The sequence below is a fragment of the Chaetodon auriga genome, chromosome 24 (assembly GCF_051107435.1).
Source record: "Chaetodon auriga isolate fChaAug3 chromosome 24, fChaAug3.hap1, whole genome shotgun sequence".
In the NCBI taxonomy this organism is placed as follows: domain Eukaryota; kingdom Metazoa; phylum Chordata; class Actinopteri; order Chaetodontiformes; family Chaetodontidae; genus Chaetodon; species Chaetodon auriga.
In genome coordinates, this window is record NC_135097.1 from 6,094,304 (window position 1) to 6,118,339 (window position 24,036).

The 24,036-nt window shown below is 44.3% G+C and overlaps 3 protein-coding genes across 3 annotated transcripts in view; 1 reads left to right on the forward strand and 2 right to left on the reverse strand.

Moving 5' to 3' along the window:
* poln (polymerase (DNA directed) nu) overlaps window positions 1–18,771 on the reverse strand; it is a 50,057-nt gene extending 31,286 nt beyond the window's left edge. The window contains exons 1-16 of the mRNA XM_076725611.1: window positions 18,639–18,771; window positions 17,916–18,003; window positions 16,901–16,967; window positions 12,609–12,692; window positions 11,895–12,140; window positions 11,576–11,745; window positions 11,261–11,373; window positions 10,837–10,973; window positions 10,506–10,574; window positions 10,357–10,417; window positions 10,005–10,069; window positions 6,016–6,099; window positions 5,630–5,725; window positions 5,106–5,162; window positions 4,869–4,925; window positions 3,256–3,321 (exon numbers count right to left, since the gene is read on the reverse strand). Of these exons, the coding sequence (XP_076581726.1) occupies window positions 3,256–3,321; window positions 4,869–4,925; window positions 5,106–5,162; window positions 5,630–5,725; window positions 6,016–6,099; window positions 10,005–10,069; window positions 10,357–10,417; window positions 10,506–10,574; window positions 10,837–10,973; window positions 11,261–11,373; window positions 11,576–11,745; window positions 11,895–12,140; window positions 12,609–12,692; window positions 16,901–16,967; window positions 17,916–18,003; window positions 18,639–18,771 (1,593 nt within the window). The remainder of the gene's footprint in view (window positions 1–3,255; window positions 3,322–4,868; window positions 4,926–5,105; window positions 5,163–5,629; window positions 5,726–6,015; window positions 6,100–10,004; window positions 10,070–10,356; window positions 10,418–10,505; window positions 10,575–10,836; window positions 10,974–11,260; window positions 11,374–11,575; window positions 11,746–11,894; window positions 12,141–12,608; window positions 12,693–16,900; window positions 16,968–17,915; window positions 18,004–18,638) is intronic.
* slc7a8a (solute carrier family 7 member 8a) overlaps window positions 1–24,036 on the forward strand; it is a 234,638-nt gene that overhangs the window by 83,915 nt on the left and 126,687 nt on the right. The gene's annotated exons all lie outside the window — the stretch shown is intronic.
* haus3 (HAUS augmin-like complex, subunit 3) lies at window positions 18,639–23,972 on the reverse strand. The gene is made up of 6 exons (XM_076725656.1): window positions 23,882–23,972; window positions 22,003–23,067; window positions 21,654–21,863; window positions 20,993–21,225; window positions 20,320–20,605; window positions 18,639–19,687 (listed from the first exon to the last, which is right to left on the reverse strand). The coding sequence occupies exons 2-6, from the start codon at window positions 23,029–23,031 to the stop codon at window positions 19,460–19,462; spliced, it is 1,986 nt and encodes a 661-aa protein (XP_076581771.1). The 5' UTR covers window positions 23,032–23,067; window positions 23,882–23,972; the 3' UTR covers window positions 18,639–19,459.

The following is a 24,036-nucleotide window of genomic DNA, read 5'->3' on the forward strand; positions in this document are numbered from 1 at the left end:
AAGCTTAAGCCCCTCTGCAACACTCCTCATTTGAATATGTGTGTGTGTATATGAACTGTGTGTGTGTGCGGGGTGGCGAGTGGCAGAACAGCTCCCCCCTTTCTCGCCGCTCAACGCCAAACTATAAACTGCAGCTCTCTCGCTTCAAAGCAGCGAGCTGTGACATGTTAGCGATCACTGAGAGTCTTCCATGAACTTCCAGCGCACTCCACTCCACATTATGACGAGAATAATTAGGAGCGAGCTTCATCCACACGCTAGAATAATAAAAAGGAAAAAGCAGCAGAGGGAGTGGACTCTTCTCCCTGCTGGCCCTATAATGGTGAAATGATCCTCTCGTTCCATTCAGCCAAGCAGCAGAGTTTCTCTCCATGCTCCGTCACACACTAACTGATCATTTTTAAGAAATACGTCTCACACATATTCCTCTGTGGATCGCTTCCTTCATTATTTCTCGTTTTTCCACCCATTCTCCATGTAAGGTTGCTCTCAAACTGCTCGGATCCCTTGCTGATGGTTAATAATGGAGATCTAGGCAGTGCAGGATTATTCTAAGCAAAATATATGGTATATATGGTACATATGGGACGCTATTGATGGATATTTTAAAGGCAGAAACGACTGATTATTTTCATTTCTGATGATCTGCTATTTTTTGTTTTTTGGGGTATTGTGTTAAAGGAGTATAAATGCAAATTTTCAACATGAGAGGAGCAGTTGGTATATTCTGCAGTGGAGAAGCAGTGACGTCATTCCAGCTGCTACCAAAAAAAAAATATACCACCTCACTTGGTATATTTAAGTATTTAGGTGTTTCATTAAGCAATTGAAAAGTAACACGTTTATTGAAATGAGGGGCATTTTTAGCCTGTATTATCCACAACCAAACTGGGGACAATGTGTCTGCTATGCATCTTAACCATTTGGCCACCGAGATGCTCCATAACAAATCATCTCAAAATTTATTACAAATCAAACAGTGTGTGTGGAGCTGAATCAGCTCATTTTCCTAATGACAGCAAATCACAATTACAGCACAACACACAGCACAGCTACACACCAACAACCAGATACAAGCATCCACACACTTAACGTGATGACGCTCAACTAAATCCCAGCAGAGGGAACAGAGCTGTGTTAAATCACGGCTGCCCGGCGGTCCCATATATCACTCAGGAGCAGAATGATCAACGATCACACCGGCTACAAATCCTGAAGTGAGATTAGTAAAGCTCAATATCTCCACAGGTCTATATATACATACGGGTGTATGTATATATAAAACTATGTATACATATACACACATATGTATATGTGTGTGTGTGTGTGTGTGTGTGTGTGTGTGTGTGTCTGTCAGAGCAGTACTCAGTGACAAAACCACTGGACCCTGACAGTTGGGTAATGTTGAAATGAGCTATCGACCGTCTGTCCCATACTGAGAGGAGAGAGAGAGAGAGAGAGAGAGAGAGAGAGAGAGAGAGAGAGAGAGCTGACAAGTAGAAAAGAGACAAAGCTGTTGTTTGTAGTAGTCAGTTTTGTGATAAATGTATTCTTCTGCAAGTTGTGTCTGCACTTCACAGACTACTGCATGTACTACAGCCAATTAGGGTGTGTGTCATATCAGATCATTCACAATAATATTGGTTGAATCTTTAATACAATCATATAAAAATCATATCATGATAATGGCAATAATCCATCTTGTCAACGCAATGACATCATACTGTTGTGCACAGCGACAACAAGCATGGCTGTAAAGTGAAAGTGATATTGCAATTAGCTCCAGAAGTGTGGAAGTGATCAGATGTACAACAAATCACAGCAATATGTAAGAAGTGCAAGAAGACTCTAACAACAAAAAACACCTCACACAGACACACTTGGCTGAGTATGAGGGAAGCCAAAAATCCTGTGAGGAGAGCTCAACAGCTATTGAGACAAATGGGAGGAATTCACATCTAATCTTATCTGTGTTTGCTGAGCTTTAAACAGTTGATAGGCAGGCTACGCAACAAATGACATCAAGGTTTCAGGAAGTACTTTTTGCTTGTTTGGCCACGTCTGATCTGTCTCGCTTGTTGCCGTTCGCTGTTACGGTGATTAGGAAGGCAACCGCATTCAATCCACACACAAGCTCAAAGGTTGTTTCACTCATAGTCTAACCTACAGCCTACACATTCATAAAAACAATGGATTTTTAAACAGGCTTCAAATTGCGCTTCAAGGGAATTATTTTCATCCAAAAATTATGACCAGAGACATTTAAATATGTCGGATAAGAGATTTTCTTACCAGAAAAGGTAAACCTAGCCCCTAACTCTCATTATTTCAACACTGAACTGGTTTTTAAATCCGACTCTCTCTCTCTCCAACCCCAACCCCAAACCCTTACCTTAACCCAAACCTAACCCTAAACTTGACCTTAAAACCAAATCTCAACCTTCAAACTCCTTTGAAGACTGCCCAAAATGTCATCAATATGCAGAAATGTCCTCATTGTGATGATTTCTAATTGAATTTGGTCCTCACAAAGATAGCAATACAAGCCCAAACACACACACACACACACACACACACACACACACGCGCGTACACGCGCACACACTCCTTTTTCTCCCCCGGCTCTGGACATCCCAAAGAAACCCCAGCGTGTTGTTACATAATACTCTAAAATCTCAAAATCTATATTTATGAGCAAGAACCGAGTATTGTGCATGCGCTTGAATTATATTATTATTACTCTGCAGCTAGCATCATTAAAAGATTTCTTTGATAAGAAAAATATAAAGAGACAGAAAGCAAGAAATTTAGAGCGGCAGACAAAAAAAATTGAGATTTTTGAAGGTTACATAAAGGACCTGCTGTTTCACACACAGAGCTGAAAACCCAGACAGACAATCAGGCACTGATAATCTGAACCAAACATATTCAGAGTCTTCTTCACTGCTACTAATAACACCCTATCTGCCTGAGCTGTACATGCCATTAACTTGGCTAATTCAATTTAGAAATACACTCACATCCTTCTGTTTCCATCACAGCACTTTTAATGAGGCCTGCTAAGCATTGCAGGCATGCACAGGTTCATGACCTGAGCCCTGCAGCACAGTGAGCAGCAGCCACATGTTCAGCCTGCAGCTCAGCACCATGGACAGCTCCAGTCACTGCGGCTCAAGCCCAAAGCAGCCACGGAAATACAGACAGAGAAATGAAGACAGAGGGGGTGTGTGGGGATGACGGGCAGGTCACACTTACTGGCTGCTTGGCTGAGATTCTCCCCGTCACCACACTTGTCTGGCACCACGTAGAGGAAATGTAGTTCTGACGTGTTGTTGAGAAAGGCGACACACAAAGAGAGTCAGACATGAATAAATCAGATACAGAAAAATACAACATGTTACGACGTCAATGTTTAGAGGCAAAAATGAATAATTCTGCCAACCACAATGAAATACTTTGATCTCACGACAAACATGTTTCAGTGAGTCAGCTACGTGATCATTAATGTTTCCATATAGCTGATTCCCGTCCAATTCAGCTCGAAAACAACAGCTGTGATCCTCATTCCTGTCATCACTCTGAATCTGCTTTTGGGCCGACATGCATCAACAGTGCCACACGACAGTCTGAACAAGCTGTTTGCAGACTGCAGTGCCAGTCGAGCTGGCGCAGTAAGCAGGACGTGCAACGGCACCACTGTTCTCAGAGCCGATGCTGAGCGATGCAACCCCAACATCTGGCTGCAGCCGAACTTATTAACCTGACAAGTGAGGAAAACTACAGTCAACAGTGGCTGATGTCCAGCTGGTAGAACTGCTGCTGGATTGACTTTGAGAAGCTTTCTTGAGTTGAGCTGAGTTGTAAACGCCCGATTATACTTTTCATGACTGCAGTGTATGCATTTACCTGCTTAGCCGTCACTGAGTTTACAGATTCTTTTTACTGAGAGACCTACTTGTAGTTTGGATTTAATATCAAATAACACGACCAGTGCTCATAGCCAAAATACCACCACTTGTTTAATATCTGAGTTATGAGTAAAACCTGCATATCTGTTTTTGTCAACAGCACCCTCCTCGAGGTGGGACTGTGGCCCGCTCTGTCCAAAAGACCGCTAAATGCATCACCATCATCAGAAGCCAAACAGCTCCACAGACAGCCAAACAGACTCATTTGCAGAGTTGAGTAAGCACAGACTGACATACACAAGCTGCTGCATCCACACAGAGGCGAATGGAGCCCATGTGGAGGGACAGTCGGACACACAAATGCATGTTTCCACTGTCAGTTCAGTACAGAAGTGGCCATAAAGGGGACCAACAGAGACCAGGCCAGATGAGATGTTTCACTGTTATGTTACTGCAGCAGAGGCATTCAGGCCTGTGAGTGCTCTCTGCTGCAGGGGCAGTGCAATCACAGCTTTACAGGCTGCAGTCCGTACCTGTGCTGACCAAGCATGAGCAGTCTACCCGTGGTTCTCAGTTGTCTACTGAGCACATGAGTATAATGATAGAGACATTCACACCAGTGAGTGAAGCTGAAGAGGAACAAGATGGTTTTGTGCGCTAACGCAGAACCAAACTGTGAGAAAAGAAAAACAAAAGCAGCAGGATCTGTTTGAGTCATTCCACCCCGCAGCCTTCTCTCAACCCTTGGTTTCACTTTTTGGTTTAACTTTTCCAGCCTGAAGGAGAAAAGTCTAGAAAAATCCATATCTCAGAGCGAACTAAAAAAAGGAGGTTAACACATTTGTGAAAGATCTTGTTTGTAAGACACGCTTTTCTGGTGAATGTGAGAATAAGTTTGCATTTGACGTATTCCATTGACAGATCTGCTCTTTAACTGTCTTGAACCAGCTGTGCGCTCACCTTGCTCATCATGCATGAGAGAATACCATCAACAAAAGTCGACTTGATTTTGTGAACCTGGGGGTTACAATGCAGACAGCTGTTACTGGTAAACCAAAGGTATGAGAAGCTCTGTTATTGCATACTTTATGCATATGCTTTATTGAAAAGGCTATCAAAAGGCAGAGGTAAACACTGTTCCAATAACAAAAGACAGTAATGGCACATGAATAAAAAGCAGAGGAGAGTTTCACTGACCTGTCTGTACTCTAGAATGATCTTTGGCAGAGAGTGCAGGTCCTGAAGCTGCAACAACTACAATATAAAAACAAGACAGGGGAGGAATCGGTGGTTCAGTGGCAATTTTGAACAAACAGCCAACACAGTCCTGTAACTGCATCGCTTTGTTTGCAGTAAATCTGTTGTATTTTTTGTCCCTGTTGTCCTTTTGCAATGTCTGATTTAAACTGCATCTGCACAATAAGTTGATAACAGGCCATCAAATTATTGATTTTTATGTACTTGCTGAACTTGCCGATGGTTGATCAAACACTAAGAACCAATGATGCGCCACGACATGAAATGAGTGTGCGTGTTTATTCGTGTCTTAATGCCTGCGCCTCCTGGTTCATCTGTATGAATGTGTCCGTGCTCATACTGAAACTTCAGCTAAGATTCAGCTGGTTTCCTTAGATTAAAAGAGATTAGAGGATGAAAGTGGCATACAGTATCTGTGTGTGTGTGTGTGTGTGTGTGTGTGTGTGTGTCTGTGAGCGCCGTACCGCAGCTTCTGATGTTGACTGCTGTTGTTTGTTGACGGTCTTGGGGAGTTTCTTGTTCTCGCAGCGCTCATGGAGGCGCAGCTTCTCAAACAGAACCTTCAAAAGATAGTAAAGCCACAATATCCACAAAAATCCACAACAGTCAAACATACACAGAAAAATACACAGGTGAAAAACACACGTGCACACAGGACATACATATTCACACACACAGACCCGATAAAACATCAGTAAACATCAGAAATTTCACACATTTTCTGCTCAAGACACTTTTCAGAACACTGACACGAACACATTTGTAATTATTAGACTAGAACACACACAGTTACAAACACACGAGCCAAATCATACACATGCATGCATGCAACACACATAAAAGTACACACTGTTCGTAGTTGAGTGTTGCTGGTGATGAGGAATATTTGTCCAGCTGCTTGGTGGGCCTCCTGCTCCAGCTGCTTCATCTTAGCCTGACGGAGAGGCAGAGGAAGAAGACAGGCAGATTAGAAACTGCAAATATTTTTCAAGGTTAGATTCAGCCAACTTACCAGTGTTTACGTTCTATTTCAGGCGGCAAACGTCCTTCACTTACAAGCAGTTTAAAGCGAATATAAACTGCAGCATCAGCACTAACTGACCCGTACATCCATGTTACGCAACATTAGAGGTTGATTTCCTGCACGATAATCAAACTAATTCACCCGGACCACACACATCAGATTTGTTCCTGCAAGTATATAAGAGGAAGGTGGTAAACCTTACTGTAAAGCGTTCATATGTAGACTAAAGGGACTTAAATGCAACAGTAGTTGCTTCATTTCAAAGATAAAGATGAAAGATTTCCTTGTTTTCTATGTCTAATCTTTTTAATCAATGTCAAAACAATAAAGATAATGTGATGATAGTGATTAACTTTCACTCCAGGAACTATTAATCAAGAGTAAGGTGCATTTCATTCCATTATTGTATTTCATATCTTTGTCAGACTTTTTCCAGATTAGCCAGTCGATCACTCATTGGATATAAAGTCAGTTAATGCTGGGAGACAGCAGTGCATTTATGCCAAGATGACGGAATACCTCATTTCTGCAGTCTGGTGACTGCTAGCTTGCCAAAAACTTTTCAAGGTAAGTAAATTATCGAGCGCATTTTCCAGATCTGGTTATGAAGCCGCAGTGAAGAGGGGAGGTTATTTGAGGAGAGAACTGTTAATATGTGTAAGACAGCAGAACTTATCTCATTTCTCCTTCCTTTCAATGGCTAAAGGCAAAGCTCTCTGTTAATCTGTCTAATGCACACATCAGCCACACAGCGAGCGCATTAGGATCACACACAGAGAAACGAAGAACGGGCAGCATTAGCTAAAACTTTCACACACTCACAAACGCGCAGACCTCTATGTATATACAACAACATGCAAATGCAATCATCTCCAAAAACACACACACACACACATTCACTCACACATACTAAGTACTTAACACACAGAGAGCCAGACAGGGTTTAATGACTGCTGTGATAATCCAGTCAAATACCGAATGAACTTTGCTTCTCGGGATGGTCGACACGGGCAACATGATAAACTCGGCGAGAGAGGAGGTGAAGGCACACAAAGTGACAGAGACGAGGAAAGAGGGGCTACGACGGAGGATAGAAAGGAAAGGGGGGGGGGGGTAAAGAGGCACTCAGGAGAGGAAGCAGGGGAAGTGAAAGAGACTGATGGAAGAGACTGAAAGGTAGAGCCGCTTGACAAAAACATGTGAGGATGAAAGAGGAAGGCCGAGAGGCTGAGTCCCAGCGAGACAGAGATAATGAGGGGTTATAACAATTCCAACTCATACAATATTCAGCCTAAACATGAGCATTTTCGTGTTTTTGGTTTTTTTTTTTATGACTGGAGTGACACCCACACACCAGCGGCTCATTACACTGACTGAAGTAGAAACACTTCTTAACAACTTGACAGGAGAAGAGGAGGACGAGGGAAGGGAAGCAGGCGCAAGAGTAGAAAAACAAAAGGGAGAGGGAGAGGGCGAGGTGGGGGTGATGAAATGAGAGCCAGAAAAGCAACGGAGAGAGGAAACGAGTGACAGATTCGGGAATGTAGGAGGGGCAGCAAAAAAATGGAGAGTTTAGGGTTCAAGAAGAGTTGAAATGTGATGCAAATGCTTGAGCGGGAAGATGGGAAAAGGAGATGAGAGGGAAAGATGAGGAAAGGATGGCAGGAACAGGTGAGGAGTGGGCAGCCGAGGGGAAAGCCGTGGCTGGAACAAACAGACATCAGTCAGAGGAGTGAGACCGTTAGACAGAGCTCCACAGAGTGATGGGCAGAGCGACAATGGCAGAAAGAGCAATGGAGAGAGAGAGAGAGGAGACAGCTCTAAAAAGAAAGAGGGAGCAGAGGAGGAGCTGCCAGACATGTACCAAAAATCCAAAATGTGTACTTTTCTCTCTCGCTAGCTCGTAGCCCAGAGCAGGCTCCAGACTGCCTCATCAATATTGGATGCTCGCCCCTTAGTGCTGTGTTTGGCACACACACGCACACACATCGGGTATGGCAGGAATCTAATACTGTAGGGCAACATTGTGGATTACTCACTGCATCACAATGTGTACTTCTCAGTTTGAGCCTGATCATTGGGTGTTTATAGAAGGAATCGGATGTGAATGGTGATGTCTGAGAAACGCCGACAGAACGTTTGTCCTCCTGAATTTTAATAACACCGGCTGAAAAGACAAAAAGAGCGCGTGAGCATGTTCTTGGCTGACAAACAGGAGGGATCCTCTGTTTGCCGCTCAGACAGGTGAACTCGACAGCTCGGATAAAACCAAATCCAACACGACAGAGTGGGGACGTGCGTGGCTGCACTCGCGGGCGCGTATTACAAAAACACAAGCGCGCGCACATGTTACTCTGCAGCAGTCTGCAAAAACTTCAGTGCATCGGTGTGTGTGTGTGTGTGTGTGCTGGCAGAGGCAGACAGCGATGCTCCTTCCTGCAGCATAGCCTCTTGGAGGAAAAAGACAGACTCCGTCCTATTTATAGTAACACGACAAGATACCAAAAGACTCTCTCCACAACAACACCCCTGCTGGCGCCTGCAAGAGTTGTAGTGGGTTTAAGAGCGTGTGCCTGTCTGTATGTCTGCCTCCAAAACTGACTGGGAACATGTGTGTATTCCTTAGCATGCGTGTGTCCACAGCATCTCTATGTCTGTCTTTGTGGGTCTATTATCACTCTTGAGTGTAGTCTCCGGGATTGGTTTTTATCTGCATGTAAACAGGACAGGTCCCCGGAGGATGTCCACCCACCACATCGCTAATCCTACCCAGAAGAAGAAAAAGACTAATTTTATTTTTCTTTCCTTCACAGGCTCCTGAGGTTCTTCTTTTTCCTTCTGTTTCTCATATCCTCCCACTGTCTTGGTCCCATTTGTATTAATACAGCAGCTGTCGACTGCACTGTGGTGCGGCAGCCAGTCGAAAACGCCATCAGCCAAGAGTGATGCGGTACAAATCTGAGCTGACCCTGAACGTCATACCTCCACACAGGCTGGCCAAAACAAACTTTTTGTGTGTTTTCATTAAGTTTGTTTGATATAAACACATGGTAGCTGTTACACCAGACTCAAAATCATCCGCCTCTTCAAAACGAGGATAAACGTATTGTTATTCATATTTCATAAATGTATTTTAGGATTCTGGTCCGTGTCCAGTTTGCTATATGCTAATGGTTGTATGACTGTGAGCTGAAGATATGAAGACTGTTTCCATACACTGTCTTTCCTAATATTGATACACTGTCTTTCCTAATATTGTGTATTTCTGGAAAGAAATTTACTTAATTATGTGCTTTCTTGGTGTGGAAAATTCTGATTGTATCACCATCAATTAATTCACACAGCTTTTCAACATAGGAAAAACAGATATACCAGTAATACTGCTCTGAACATGAGCTAAAGCACTGACCCACTTTTATCGAAAACTCCCAATCACCATAAACATGAACTGAAATAACAAGGTTGTTTGCGACTTGTTCAGCCCTGTGCTGCTGCAATATTTCACTTAAAACAAGGCAGTGAAATGGAGGTAAATCAACTCACTTGACTGTCTATCTTTAAACGCACTGAGCAGGATTTATATTTGTGTACACTGCTCCTGGTCCATTGTTGTGCTCTGGTGGGAAATTAACATTACCCATAAGACAAATGTTGATAACTCGTGGCTGTGAGAGATAAGCTAGCCTACTCTGCCAGCAGCCGTATGAAAACCTTGTCTTGTAGCCAAACCGTTCTGCTCTATTTGTTCACAACACTGATACGGAAACTTTAAAATACACAGGGCATAACATTTAGTGTCTGATGCTCTGCCTTACCCCCAGCAGGTCTGACGTCCTCCTAAGAGCTTCTTTGTCCACATGAATGTGATGGCTCTCCATGGCTGAAACCACACAAGTATTAACTGATCCACTGGACCTAATATAAGAGGTCTGTCTACGACTAATGGAGGGCTAAACAAAGTCCAAGCATGAACAAAGTAGCAGCCAATACTGCATGCAAATGTGATGGCACTTAATTTTGGTTATTCTGGGATTTTTTCCTCATGACGAATGCGCTGCATCAGGGTCAAAAAACACTAAAAATGTGTTGTAGTGTTTCTAAATATGTGCTCAGTGTCTGCTTAAAGAAAAACAAATGCATAAATAAACTAAAAAAAAGGATCCTCACCTGCCAGAACAGAGATCATGTTCAGCTCCATGTGTGTGTACAGCTCCCACAGCCCCAGGCTCTGCACACACAAACAGTCAGGTCAGGTAATGTGTATGTACAGGTGTGTGTGTGTGTGTGTGTGTGTGCGTGTGTGCACATCAGCTAACCTGGAGTTTAGAGCATAGCTCCATGTTAAGCCAGTAGAGCGAACAGAGACATGAGATGACCTGAGAAACCTGAGAGTGAGACAGACAGTAAAAGTATCAGGACTTTGTGCTTACATGGAGTATGAACTGTCTTAGAGGCTTCTTTATCCTTTCAAGGACAGATCAAATTCCAGCCACTGTCTATTAATTAGGTGCACAGACCACTGCATCCCAGCATCCACCATGCTGTCTTTCAAGACAGTGAAATCCTTCCAGTTTCAAGGATTTGTTCTGTCGGTGACGCTGACGTCCTAACAGGGAATTGTTGAACTTGGATCACATCTTAACTAACCTTCTTGGTACCCAGGGCGGGTGTTGGACGAGGTCTTCTGCAGTGTTTATTGAGAAGGTCGTGGAAGCAAGAGGAGGGGTTTGCAGGATCCAGTAGCCACGCTGAAACCTGTGGGTCCTGGATACGACAGCCTGCCACTGGAGAGAGGACAGCTCTTTGTGATATTGAGCAGTATTCAATACGTCGAGCTGTACACTGATTAGAGATGAGCAACACATATTTGGAGACTACAGCATGCTGTCATTACCGAAATCCACTGTAATCAACATAATTCAAGCTGTCTACAGCTGCTGCTGTTTGTGAAGGATGGAACTGGAAACTTTCCTCTGAATTGAGTTTTTGTTTTCTTGAAGAGTTTTTGCGTTTTCACACCACGACTGCATGTTTCTATGCATAAATGTGCATTTATATATGTGGACTCTGCCTTGTTTCCAGCTGAGGTCTCGCCTGTAAAGCTGCAGAGCTGTACGAAGCAAATCCTTGGCTTTATAGCACACCACCAGTTGAGATCTTGATAGCACCTGTAACAGGACGTCTCTATGGGACAGACACAAACACACACACACACGGCTAAATATTCCTGTTTTTATACCAAACAAGTATAAAACACTAACATAGACAAGATATTTCTGATGAATGCACCGATGGATGGACCATACAAACACACACACACACACACACACACACACACACACACACACACACACACACACACACACACACACACACACACACACACCTAGTAAAGAGCTCCTGGCCCTGCTGTGTGTGTTGCTGGGCCCATGCAGGTGTGTGCTCTAGTTTTAAGTAGACCAGACTGTCATTTGGCCCGAGCGATTCTTCTGCTGTGCTGCAGTCGAGACTGTTCTTCACCAGCACAAGGAGACCACACACTGGTGGAGTGAGCTTCTATACGGAGGATCAGAGAGGGAAGTTAAAATGAGCAGACTGTTAACGAAGAGGTAAGCCACAGGAACTGCTCACACTGATCCTATAACAGCTAGGACAGCCAGACTTTTTGTGTCAAAGCTCCACATTCGTCCCCCAGCTCCGCTCACCTGTTCCGGGTCTAACTGAGTCGTTCCATCTTGGTACACCAAGGTCAGCACCAGCACCTTGGCCTTCTCAGCCCTCTCAAGCATTTGCATCTTCTCGTCTGGGTTCAGCTTCCCAGAATCCTTTACTCTGGGGTCAGATGTCAGCGTTGCAGTCAGACAGCCAGCTTTGGACTGGTGCTGGGACTCACCACCTTTAGCCCCCCCGTGGGATATCCTTGTTCCCTGGTCAGACCTACATCTGGCCCTCTTGTGTTTGAGTGGTTGGCAGGTCACAGATGATGGGGTCTGTGTATTTGTAGCTGATTCACGGCACCTTTCTTCCTGCTTACTCTGCTGCATTTGTCGAGTTTGCTTTGGGTCATACGTGTCTTTACGTACCTCTAAAGCTATTCCTGTTTCATGTGAAGGAATGACATGAGTTTGTGGTTCTGGGGGTTTGGTGAAGAATTCGGGGATAGAGGTTTTGGATCTCTTTAGCTCATTAACTTCCCCTGTCTTTTCTTGGGAGTAATGAGGTGGCTTCCATTTTGGACAACTGGCCAGGTAGATTTTAGGAGGACGTTGAGCATCTTGGCGCTGAAGTGTGTCATGCTTCCTCTTTAAGGTGAAGGAGGGGATAAGGGGAGGATGATTTGAATAAGTTAGGGAAATTGGCAGGTTGATGGTTTCCAGTTTTTTGCTTGCTTTTATGGCTGCTGAGGCGTAGCCTTGTACCAAGGAGTTTTGACCTGCAGCAAAAGCGCTTGTTGGCGCCAGTGCCACGCTGAAGCTGCTCCCTCCGATACCGCCATTAGCGTTCTACAGAACAGGAAAGGTGAACGGTGTGCGGTCAGACAGGAACAAAGGAAACAGAGAGAGGCAAGGGTAGATTTAGAAGGACTCATTCTGCAGGAGACACCTGGAAACAGACTGTCTGTGCTAGCTTTGTTACACAGAAAATCAATACATAACAGCAGTTTTGGAAAAGTCAGCAGAATGATATTAGATATTCTAGTTGCACATAATTAGCTTCAACACAGAGAAGAATGCAAGCCTTATTAAACACCTCTCATTCATGATCTGCCTCTAGCTGGATGTAAAATCTGTGAAAGAGAGAAAGTGAACGGGTGAGCAAAGAAAAAAGAAATACCTGAAGTAAAAACTGAAGGCAAACAAGAAGGACAAAGAACAAAGGAGGACGTGCAGAGTTGCACACATTCAGCCCTCAGCGCTGATTCCCAGACAAAGACATAGACAGTCAAGACACGGACTGTCTGACAGCCCGCCTGAAGTAGTGTCACTCACTCACATGAAGAAAAAACCTTGTTTTGGATGGATGACAACGAATATTTGACACTAACCACTTAGAGTTGCATTGGTTCAAAGAGCTAAACTGACAGATTACATGTATTTGGCATTACGTACGTACATGTGCTGTACATGTATGTAATGTAGTACACACAGTGAGTACGTCACTGTATGCTAAGACCTGTAAGAGGTGCAAGTGATAGAGGCCAAAATAAGGGATAAATATGGCTTGATTTGGAAGAAATGTCCCATAGAAGCCAGTGGAAAAGTGGGAGTATGATAAAAAGGCGAGGTGGTAAAATAATAAGAAGAACAATAAAAAAAATAAGCAAGAAACAAGATGGACAGAAATTTGAGTCAGATCTCCCAGAAGTACACCCTCACCTCCCTGTAACCTTCCAGCATCTTAAAAACATCTCCATTATTCATACCTGTAACTCCCATCTCTATTTATGCAAAGGCTGCGAGTGTGTGCACGTGCACTTGTGTTCTTTGAAATCTAGGTGAGAGATGTTGGTATTCGGAGGATTCTCAGTCCACGTGTGAGCTGGTGGATGCGCAGTATTCTGTACGGTTGTCAGCAGAGGGCTCGGCGGGGAGGAATTCCTGTGATTCAGCTCCCCGAGGAGAGTCCTCCGCATTTCCCTGTAAACACAACCCGTTTTCCTGCTGACAAAGTCATGAAACCCCTCCCCCAGGGTGCTGTGCTACAGGATATAGATAGAAAACTGAGGCAGGCCATGGCCCGTAGCCCAGTGCTGGGTGGAGGAGAGTGTAAGGAATGAATGAGGGGTGAGAGAGAGAGAACGGACTGATGTTTTTGCTGCTGATTGCAGCAACAAAGTGAAGTCCTGCACATCTTTCTCTTCTTCTTCCAGCCTTTAACACTTCTTGTCTCTCGCTGCATCCTTTCATCTCTCCACCTCTCTTTATAGTTCTTTCTCTTTACTGCTCTCTCCTTCTTCTGCAATATGTATCGTGGACTACTTTGTCAGGACTTTTTTTTTTTATTTCACGACTCATTGGGGAGCTATCACTTGTCAGTGTGCTACAATACTGCCGACGGCACCTCGTTTCGCACAAGCTCGATTGATTTCTACGTGCATCGGGGAAACAGAAGCTTAATCCTATTGAAAACTGCTATTTAAATTTCAGGACTTTGTGGTGTGTTGCTGCTGTACACACAGTTGGCTTTGCCTACAGGGATTATGGAGGTAGAGTGGGAGATGGGTAATAACAGGAAAAATAAAGACACATCAGTATTTTTGCATAAAAAGCCTCGTAAATAAAACTGAGTGAGGTACACTTTGTCCCCAATTAAAGTGTCTAAGCAGAGTTTGATAAAGGAGAAAATAATTGCTATCATTATGGGACATAAAGGTCTGAAAACGGTGAAGTCGAGCTGTCATGTACAGCAATACAGGGTTGGTAATATTTCAGACTTGTTCCATATAGACTCACTTGTAAGCTGTCATGGTGCTGATGGGCTCCATGAAGAAAGGGGGCTCTGAACCTTGACCTTTTTGCCCTGAACTCCCGGGACGACATCGACGTTGAACAGCTTTCTTCACCCGAGGCCTCTGGAGGGGAAGAGTTAAGAGCAATCTGTGAGATCATCACTTTTCAGACACATCCGTGATCAATGAAGCCGTTCTGTTGCGTAAGCACATGTTTGAGTAAGCATGTACGGACGCTCACACGGGGTGTGTGTGAGACGTCAGCAGTGTGTGACAGGACAAGGTCAGCCAACACTCGCTGAGATCAAACTAACATTTTGCTACAACTTGTGACTTGTTTGCTTGTGTGTTGATGAGTGTGTGTTCTCGTAGATGTCTATGCCTGCGTGAGTTGACTCAGCATTGTCTCAGCAGCTGAGACTCAAGCTCCTTTCCTGCGGCTGTAATGTGAGCAGGCACCCACCGTCTCTCGTCAGTGCCGGGTTGCATCAGCAGTGCTCTGTCATGGCAGCTGACAAAGAAAGATGGCTGAAAGCCACCGGCGAGAGTTTGATACCACCTGAAATACATGACCGCACTTAGCGCTGTTTTTCTGAACTAGTAACTGGCCCGCAAAAGTCACCACAAGTTTAATTTTAGTTGATCGCTTCCTTTGAATTGTACACTCTGGACTTTAAGTAGCTTTACAGACTTTTGTGTTGTTCTAGTACGTTTTCTGGTTCCATACTCAGAATCTGATACTCCACAATCCCCTCCTCACAGATATATAACAGGCCCAGCACTCAGACTTTGACAACAGGAGTAGAATCATAGTAATTCTTGGAGTCCCTCTCCATTTTAAACAAGTAGCATTAATACAGCTTGAGTTGTTTAAAGGGGCCTAATGTCTTAGTAAATTCTTAATGGAGTTCGCAGATTATGTATTCTCAGCAGGCATTTACTCCTGCAGTTGGTTAAAGCACATACATAGAAAAGTATTCTAGCACTCTCTAGTGGTGAATGCTTTAAACTGCATTTGTTTAGAGTTCAATCACAGTGAGGTAAAGACCAAATCAACGTAAAATATGCGTAATCTATAATCACAATCGCCACCGAATTAGAAGATGAGATTCATAGGAGCCTAATCTTGACAGTGTTCTTACAAAAGAGGCCCATCGTGTACTTACCTGTAGCTGTACACTCATCAGTGTCCACAGGTGGCATCACTGACTCATCTCCGTCTCGCCTCCTCTCTCCTGACTCAGTGTGTCTTCCAGGTAACTCACTGGCGTCTCTGTATTCTGTCTGACACTGTTTCTCTCCTAGTTGGATATCAGAGTAAAGGTGCTGCTCTGGCTCTATCTTATTGTCACTGCTTGTGTCAATGGCTGCCTTTGCCCCGCTCTCTGTTTCCACTTCCAATCTGACCTCCATCACAGCTATTCTGCCCTCTGTGGTTCTCTCCGGGTTATCAGCTGTGTTGTCACCCAGGACTGATTTGGTCTCACATTGCACCAGTGAGTTTTCTGTGAGATGCTGAACGTCCTGAGAGCTCTCAGCTTGGCAGTGGCTCACCTTGTGGTCTGCCCTCTCTAAAGATATTGACATCTTTTTTGGACGGACAGCAGGACATCCCGCTGATATCTCTTTATTCTCACGGCATGGTGGATGTTCAGCTTCTTTGATTTCAGGTGTATGAGCTCTAGACTCATTCTCTTCTCTCTCTCCAATCTTTTCTTCCTTTGTACTGCTGTCAAAGATACTTGTTGTAGATAACAAGCTCACATTCCTTTCTAAACTAGTGTTCTTACTGATTCCCAAGAGACGAACCCCTGCAATGGGACTGGCCAGTCCTTGTTCATTTAGCACGGCTGCATCCCTATGTCCTCTATCCCTGATGTCACGCTCTGTGTTTGACATTTGTCCCACACCTGCCTCAGTCATACTTTCTCCTGTCTCTTGTCTTGCTACAGAGCCACTGAGAAGCATCCTTCCAGTTTTGATCATTTCAGACTCTGCTCGCTGAGACAGTGTCCCCACAACTTCTCCTCCACCAGTGGCCTCTTCAGTGGGGTTGAATAGAGGACGCTTTCCCTCAGACTGACTGTCTTCAAGTTCATTTCTGCGGCTCTTCCAGCTCTCTGTCACTTCCCTTTCTTTCTGTGTGCCTGATGTTCTGTTATCTGTCTCCTCATTTATTTTAAGGCAGGGTGAAACCGGGTGACGAGCCAAAGAAGGCTGCTCTTCGTGGGTATTAGGGTGCTCTGTTGCGGGGAACAATACCTCATCAGGAACCTCGTCGTCTGGAGAAAGAGCGTGGATGAAAGACGGCCTGATTTCATCAGTGGATCTATGAGAGTGAAACGACAGATTGTGCTAAATTTATAACCCATGCTTTTCAGTCAAGAAGAAAAAACCAACAGAATATCATAAATACATGCTTAACTTCAGAGTGCTTTCCTTTGTGTTAACCAAGGTTATTTAAGTTTCTTTACGGGAAAATACCAAAGCAGCAAAATGTTCTTTTAACCCTGAAAATTTCTCAATACATGAAATATTCTCAAGCATGTTATATGTATACATATATTAAGCAGCAAACTATGATAATTACCATAAAATACTATCCCCATTCCCCCTGCTACTTACTTTCTCCATGGTGCCGCTTGATGTTCAAAAAGTCTCTCTGGTATTTGAGAGGACAGGGTGTCTCCGAGGGAGAACGATGCGGCTGTCTCAGTCACCTCATGCTGAGTTAAAGACAGAGAGCGGCTGGACTGGTAAGCAGGGGGTTCAGAGCACTTTCCGTGGGAATAAATCTGTGAGCACTGATAATAGGCTTCATTCTGAGACGCCTGCGTTTGGAGCGAAGAATCCCAGCAGGAGGAGGAACAGGAGGCCTGGGACAACGGGGAGCAAGCTGCCGTCTGCGAGGACTGATAGCAGGCTGGAGTCTGAGACCTCTGCCAACGGGTGGAGGAGTCATGGTAGGAGGTGGAAAAGGAGCACACCTGGGGCCTGAACCAAGGTCTGAACCAAAACATTGGAAAAGGATTTCTGTCACTTGTCCTGTCTTACACTTGCATTTGGTACATTTGGGATTAGAATATATTGCAGGAGTCTACAAAACCATGCCTCACTTATAAACTGCTGACATCACTGTGTTGGCCAACATGCTTTTGCACCAATCTGCTAAGGTAAATATTGTCACTCTGCCTGCAGTAAGATATTAACAAAACAGATATAACCACCTAAACACAGGTGCATGTTTTCTTATCTGTGTGTTGCCTCTACTTCTTACCGGTCTGTGTCCCTGCTCTCCTCCTGACTCATGCTCCTGCTGCTCTGAGCCAAAAGCTCCCTCTGGCTGCCATGACACCTCTCCATTACTACATACACAACCAAGGAGAAAACAATAAACTCTCCAGAAACAACTACAACACTAAGTATGTGACGTACTAAATAATGTATATGAAACATGTAACAGAGCAGCAAAAATATAGAGAGCTCGTCTACTACGACTACATCACGTCTCCTCACTTCAGACTTCATATATACAGTAAATACCCACAAAATGCCATTTTTTAAACACAGTCATGTTGTATAAACCACACTTGGTAGTTAAAGCAAACGGCAGTTCTGTCAAGCAGTACTGTACGTCAATGTGATCTATCAAGCAGGCGTGTTTCGTTCAATTACTCAACTCTGCAACACCTACAAAGGCTAAAAATAACAGACAGTAACCTCAAGCAACATGAAATACTTGCTACCAATGTTTTACAGTCATTCCAGCAGTTACTTAGCTACAATACTGCTTTCAGAAGCGCCAATTAAAAAAGAAAGGGTAAAATTTTAACTGCAAAAGGGCTAAAAATGGCAAAGAGACAAAAAACAACAAGCAATGACAGTAATGTTATGAACATCCATTGAGCAAATTTCAAGAAACCAGATCGCTTGTGGCTCAACTTTTGGTTCACAATATATTGTAACAAGCTTATGTAAAAATCTTTTTGCCCTGACTGACTTTGCCCGTGATTGTAGGAGTGGCTGCGGTTGCGTCTGGCTGCATGTAGACTCTGTGCCCGCAGAGCAGCAAGGATCTTCTGGGCCGCCTGGGACAGAGGTCCTGAGTACAACGTGCTGCCAGACCGCTCCATGTCCTCCCTGTCAACAGTGCCTGCTACTCTGTCTCTCTACCTGAGGATCTTTGACTCTTCCTAAACAGGACAAAGGGAAGAGTTGGATCAGTTACACAACAATCTGGTTTAATCTCATGCAGAAACCTACTTATCACACAACAGACTAAAACAAGAAGTATGCTGGTAACCTCCAGAAATACACTTAAATAATCTTAAATAAAAAAAAAATACATGGAGCTGCATAAAGATTTTCTTTATTTATCAGATGACTTAAGACAAAAAGGAAACAAAGACATTTTAGAATATCTCAAGACAGAACAAGATACTGAACTCTGAAATTCTTCTGATTAGTTTATGTCAAAATTGTTTCAAATAAACATATTCAAATGAATCCCAATCATCAGCTAAGTAGCACTGCTCTTATACAACCAAAACTTTCTCCCAAGCTGAGTCCTCGACGAGGAGTCAATGAAGACTCGAGGGATTGACCTCCAGCTCCTGCACAAACCAAGTGAGGCTCCAGATTTTGAGTGGGGTCACACTTTGTACCAGAGCAGGGCTTCAGTTAGTAAAGCTCCTGCACTGAAAGCACAAAGTGTGCTGATCAGATCTCTTCAGACTGCAGAACACGAGTTGAATCCCTTGGCAGAGAAGTTACACAGAGTTTGAGCTGGCTATAAGCGCTCCTCATTCGTTCTGGCAGGCTTTACTGCTGCCCTCTCTCTGCGGCCATTTTGCCCTCCAGATCCTCCACAACTTTCTTGAGTAACTGTGAATCCAAGTGAAAGTAGATGTATAATTCCCTCTCCCGCCTGAGGAGGGCATTGCGCTCCAGCTGAGAACGCTTGGCTTTAACCTCCCCCATGATTTCTTGCATTAGGTGCTGCAAACTCTGCAGCTGAGCCTCAGTTTCCACCAGCTTCGATGTCAGCTCCTGTAGAGACAAAGGAAGAGGGATGAGAAATGAACAAAGATCTAGACAGCAGCACTCTGAGTGAGCACAGATATGAAACTATGAGACAGCTGAACTGGCTAAAAGCAATCTTTGAATCTCTAATATATTTGATTATGGATTCATCTGATGATAATGTTCTTGGTGTGTCAGTCTATAAAATGTATTATAAAGATTAAAATGAAAAAAGAAAAGGGGAAAAACTGACTAATCACAATTTCTCAGAGCCCAAAGTGACATCTAGAAATTGCTTGATTTTGTCCACCAAACAAGCTTTTTCAATAGAATTTAAAAATGATTATCATCCACACATCATCTGTTCCCATTAAAGAAAATACAGTTCACACTGTTCCTGATACTAAAGCTTGTGGGGTGGCATGTTAAGCTTAAACCATTTATCATGCAGCGCTTTTATACCCAACATGCGTGTGCTGACATTGTTACATATGTGAAAAATGTGAAAAAGAATAAAACATATTGTGCTTCCAGCTTCCCCCACCAATAGTGACGAGTGACTCAAAAATCAGCTGACTCACATTAAAGATTGCCTCTGAAACATTCTCTGCATGGTTGACCAAGATGACTGTGCATAAAATAAAAGGAAACAAGCCCACCTGTGCATTTGGACAGAGCAGCTCCTGGTCAGTCGTGGCCATTGGACGTACCTGCGGCCCTAAGACCAGTTGCTGGAGCTCTGTATACATTGCCCTGTGGAGCGCCTCACAGTCGCCATTAAGGCGAGCAGCTGTGTAGTGCTGCTCACGGCTAGCGCCAGCTAGGGCGTCTCGGGTCATCTGGAGGTTGCCTGCGAGGTCACGAGCAGCCTGGTCCAGTGCTTCATATGTCCGAAAAGGCTCCGATCGACCGTGGTCTGAATCATGGTCGAGGATCTGGAGCAGTCTGAGGCAAAAAAATGCATACAGCCATTAATTATAGTCCAAAATGAGGCCTGCATTTAAAGAAGAATAAAGAGTGCCATGGACACAAAGCAGGCTAGATAGCACCAAGGCACTGCAGAGGAGGTGAGTGAACAGCTACTAGGGTGCAGTGAATGAGTAAACCTACTGAGTTACATTCTGGCCACAGTCTTTTTACTTTTCTTGTCCCTCATGCATAAAGAAGAGCAAGGTAGCTAACTATAATACAATAAAGTGTACGAGTATAAAAAGGCTGCAAATCATTTATATCACGTATACATCTAAAATGCTGACATTGAGGATAAACTTTAGAAAAAGTAGTTAAAGTGCTAAAGCAGGTCTGTAGTACATGAAGCTCGAGTCTTCTTACCTGCTGAAGGCTGCATCCTTGCAGCTGATGATTGGGTTGGGCCTGGGGTTGATAGTCAGGTCAGGGTGCGCCAGGGACTCGATTCTGAGGGTTGCCGCTTCACCTTCCTTGACCAGTCTGCTGTTTACTTCTCCCAGCTGCTTAAGACACGTCCTCCACCTCCTCAACTCCACCTCCTGAGCCAGGCGCACTAAGTCAAAGGACGCCTTCTGGCGGAGTAGGTAGTCTCGAACCTGGAAAGAAAAATGCAGATTTCATTTCACTTTGGCTGTTGATCCATATTTCCACGCTGTCTAACAATGACAGTTGTGTGGTGGTTCGATGTCTCGGCATGATTCTGACGGTGCATACGGCTGATTATTGACACAGGGATGTCAGGGATTTATATTTGTGATTACTTCTTGATTTGTTTGATCCATTCGGTAAGATGGTCAGTCATAAAGCTTGTTGAAATTTTCTTTACATCCCGACAATGCAAAGGGAAAAAAATCTGGTATCTGTAGCTGTTGCAGGTCAACGTTATGAACTGCAGCTTGAAACAAGTTTCATGTTTTAGAGCAAGAGATTTGAAGTCTCTGCAGCTCAATCAGAGCTAACCTATCTGCAAAAGACTTATTTTTCAGAAAAACTCAGGGAGAAATAAGTGATATCAACAACTAACCTGATCCTGTCTGGAGGTGTAGTAGTCCTGCCTGGCCAGTTGCAGAGCCAGGTCTCCCTTAACTACCGGCACATTGAGCAGCCTGGCTGACTCTCTAAGCGCAGCGGGTACTGGTCCACGGAGCAGAGCCTCCAGCTCAGCCTCCACCATCTGCAGCTCCTTCCTGGACACAACTTCACGGACATGCAGTGAGGAGGAGGTGGAAATGCTCTGGCAGAGTGAAGAGAGAGATATGAAGGAGAGCTTAAGAGAAGAAGCCAGAAGAGTAATAATTGGACACACAGTGAGAGCAGTGATACTGTTTGCAAGAGACAAAAAATATACAGCATATTATGATTGTCTGCTTTACCTTGGTGTGAGAGGACTTCTCTGACAGCCAGTCCAGACCAGCCTTGACACTCTTCTCCTCTGCCATGGCCTGCATCAGTTGGTGCTCGGCCACAATATGAGACCACTGAAGTCTGGCCATCTCAGTCCTCCTGCGCTCCACCACTCGCTCTTCCCTGTCTCTCCCTTTGTGCTCATTCTCTTCCTCCTCTTTATCTTCACAAGAACTGAGGTCAAGGACCTGGAAGCGCTCAGAGCAAGAAGTCTCAACAATGTCAGAGATGCCCTGAAAGAAATGCTTCTGAGTGAAGGAAGTTAGGGTTTTAGTGTTCAGCTCCTCCTGATGCAGGTAGGGACCCAATGACATCTGAGAGAGGAGGAGAGAGGGGCTTTTGGAAATAGAAAGGTTTGATGGTGCCACAGATTCTTCTTTTCCTTTTTGCTTGCCTTCTGGCTGAATTGGGAGATATGAGGCAAGATTGTTCACCACATCTGTTAGGTTTTGTAATTGAGAGTTGGTGTCAGCATTCTCAGCTCCAACGGAAGCACTGGTCTCCTTTAGCTGATGTGCAGCGCTCTCCAGTTCTGCAGTTAGGCGTAGGTCAACATCAGCACGGGAAGTGGCAACAACCTGCAACCTGTTATAGCGTCGTTGCTTCAGCTCTTTCTCTTTACGCAGTGCCTGGAGCTCTGCCTCCAAGTCCTCTATGGCTACATCCCCCTCTGATGCAAACACGGAAGATGAAGATGAAGAAGATGACCCTAAGATGTTTGCACTGCTCCCATCTGGAGGCCCAATGGTTTTGAGGACCTCGCCCAAGGCTGCTTCATCCAGAAGTGGTTTGCCAGACTTTCGTAGCTCCTGAAAAGCACGCGCCTCCTCCGTGCTGAGAACATTGCTCCGGTTGAGGGTCCGACAGACAAAGCGCAAGAAGTGAAGGTTCTCCGGGGCACAGTCAAACAGCCAGTCGAACTCAGACGCCTTCAGCGATGATGCACCAGGATAACCTAAACGGCCCAGGGCCTCCACAAACTGGCCACCATCTAACATGGTGGTTCAGCACTCTTTGCCCACTTTGTTTTTGTGCTAGTCAAGTCACACAGCAGCACAATGGTGGATATGGAGGATCAGGTGAAAACCAACACAAAAGAGAGTGAGTGCATACATAGCAAAGCATATTCTCGGTCTGTTAAGACTATGGACGTCCCGAGTGGATTTGCATCATCTGGATAAGTAATAATTCAGGCATTCAAAAATCCTATCAGCTACATGTCGGTGAGAGTAGACTAAGTATTATAAAACGGCTCTCAGTATAACGCCACACAAATCAACAGCACCATTACAAACAGCAGCAAGTTGAATAAACACCTCCCTAAAACACTTTCAACTAAATCTGCACATTATTCTAATGATTTGTCTTACAACTAACGTAACAACTTAAAACCAGCTGAAGCTTTATCACAATTAGTGTTACATTAACATCAGCGACCGACGCCTCTGAACCGTTGCCATATAAAGCCGCAGCTCACCGTTAAGATAAACCTCTCTAACAGACAGTTCCAACAATGTTAAACGGTTGTCAGCGTTTCCGTCAACAAATGCTGATTGATTAATTATTGCTAGGATTTACGTAGCCTGAAAAGGGGCAAATATTCGCTTCTGTCGTCTGGTGAAGCTATCATTACGGTGTTGGGTTTGGCATGCAAACAGATCCGTGACAACAGCAAAGTTATGTTAGCTAGCTAGTAAACAATCGCACTAGCCACTTAGTAGCTAGAGGCTACAGCTAGCCCGCTAACTACTATGGCTCTTGTCACTCGCGTCGACAGTAATGCGTTTCGTGTGTTATCTTACAAACAAAAGTCACACTTAGAAGTTAAGTCTCACTATATATACTTACAACTTTATTCAGGAACTCCGTTTTGTTAGCGTTCCGCCCTAGCCACTCCGCCCGCGCGAAACATCCAAACTCTGCAAGCAGGGACTACGTGACGCACTGCGTCATACGTTGGAGGCTGTGTTCAACTTCCAACCAATCAGATCCAACGCTTGACG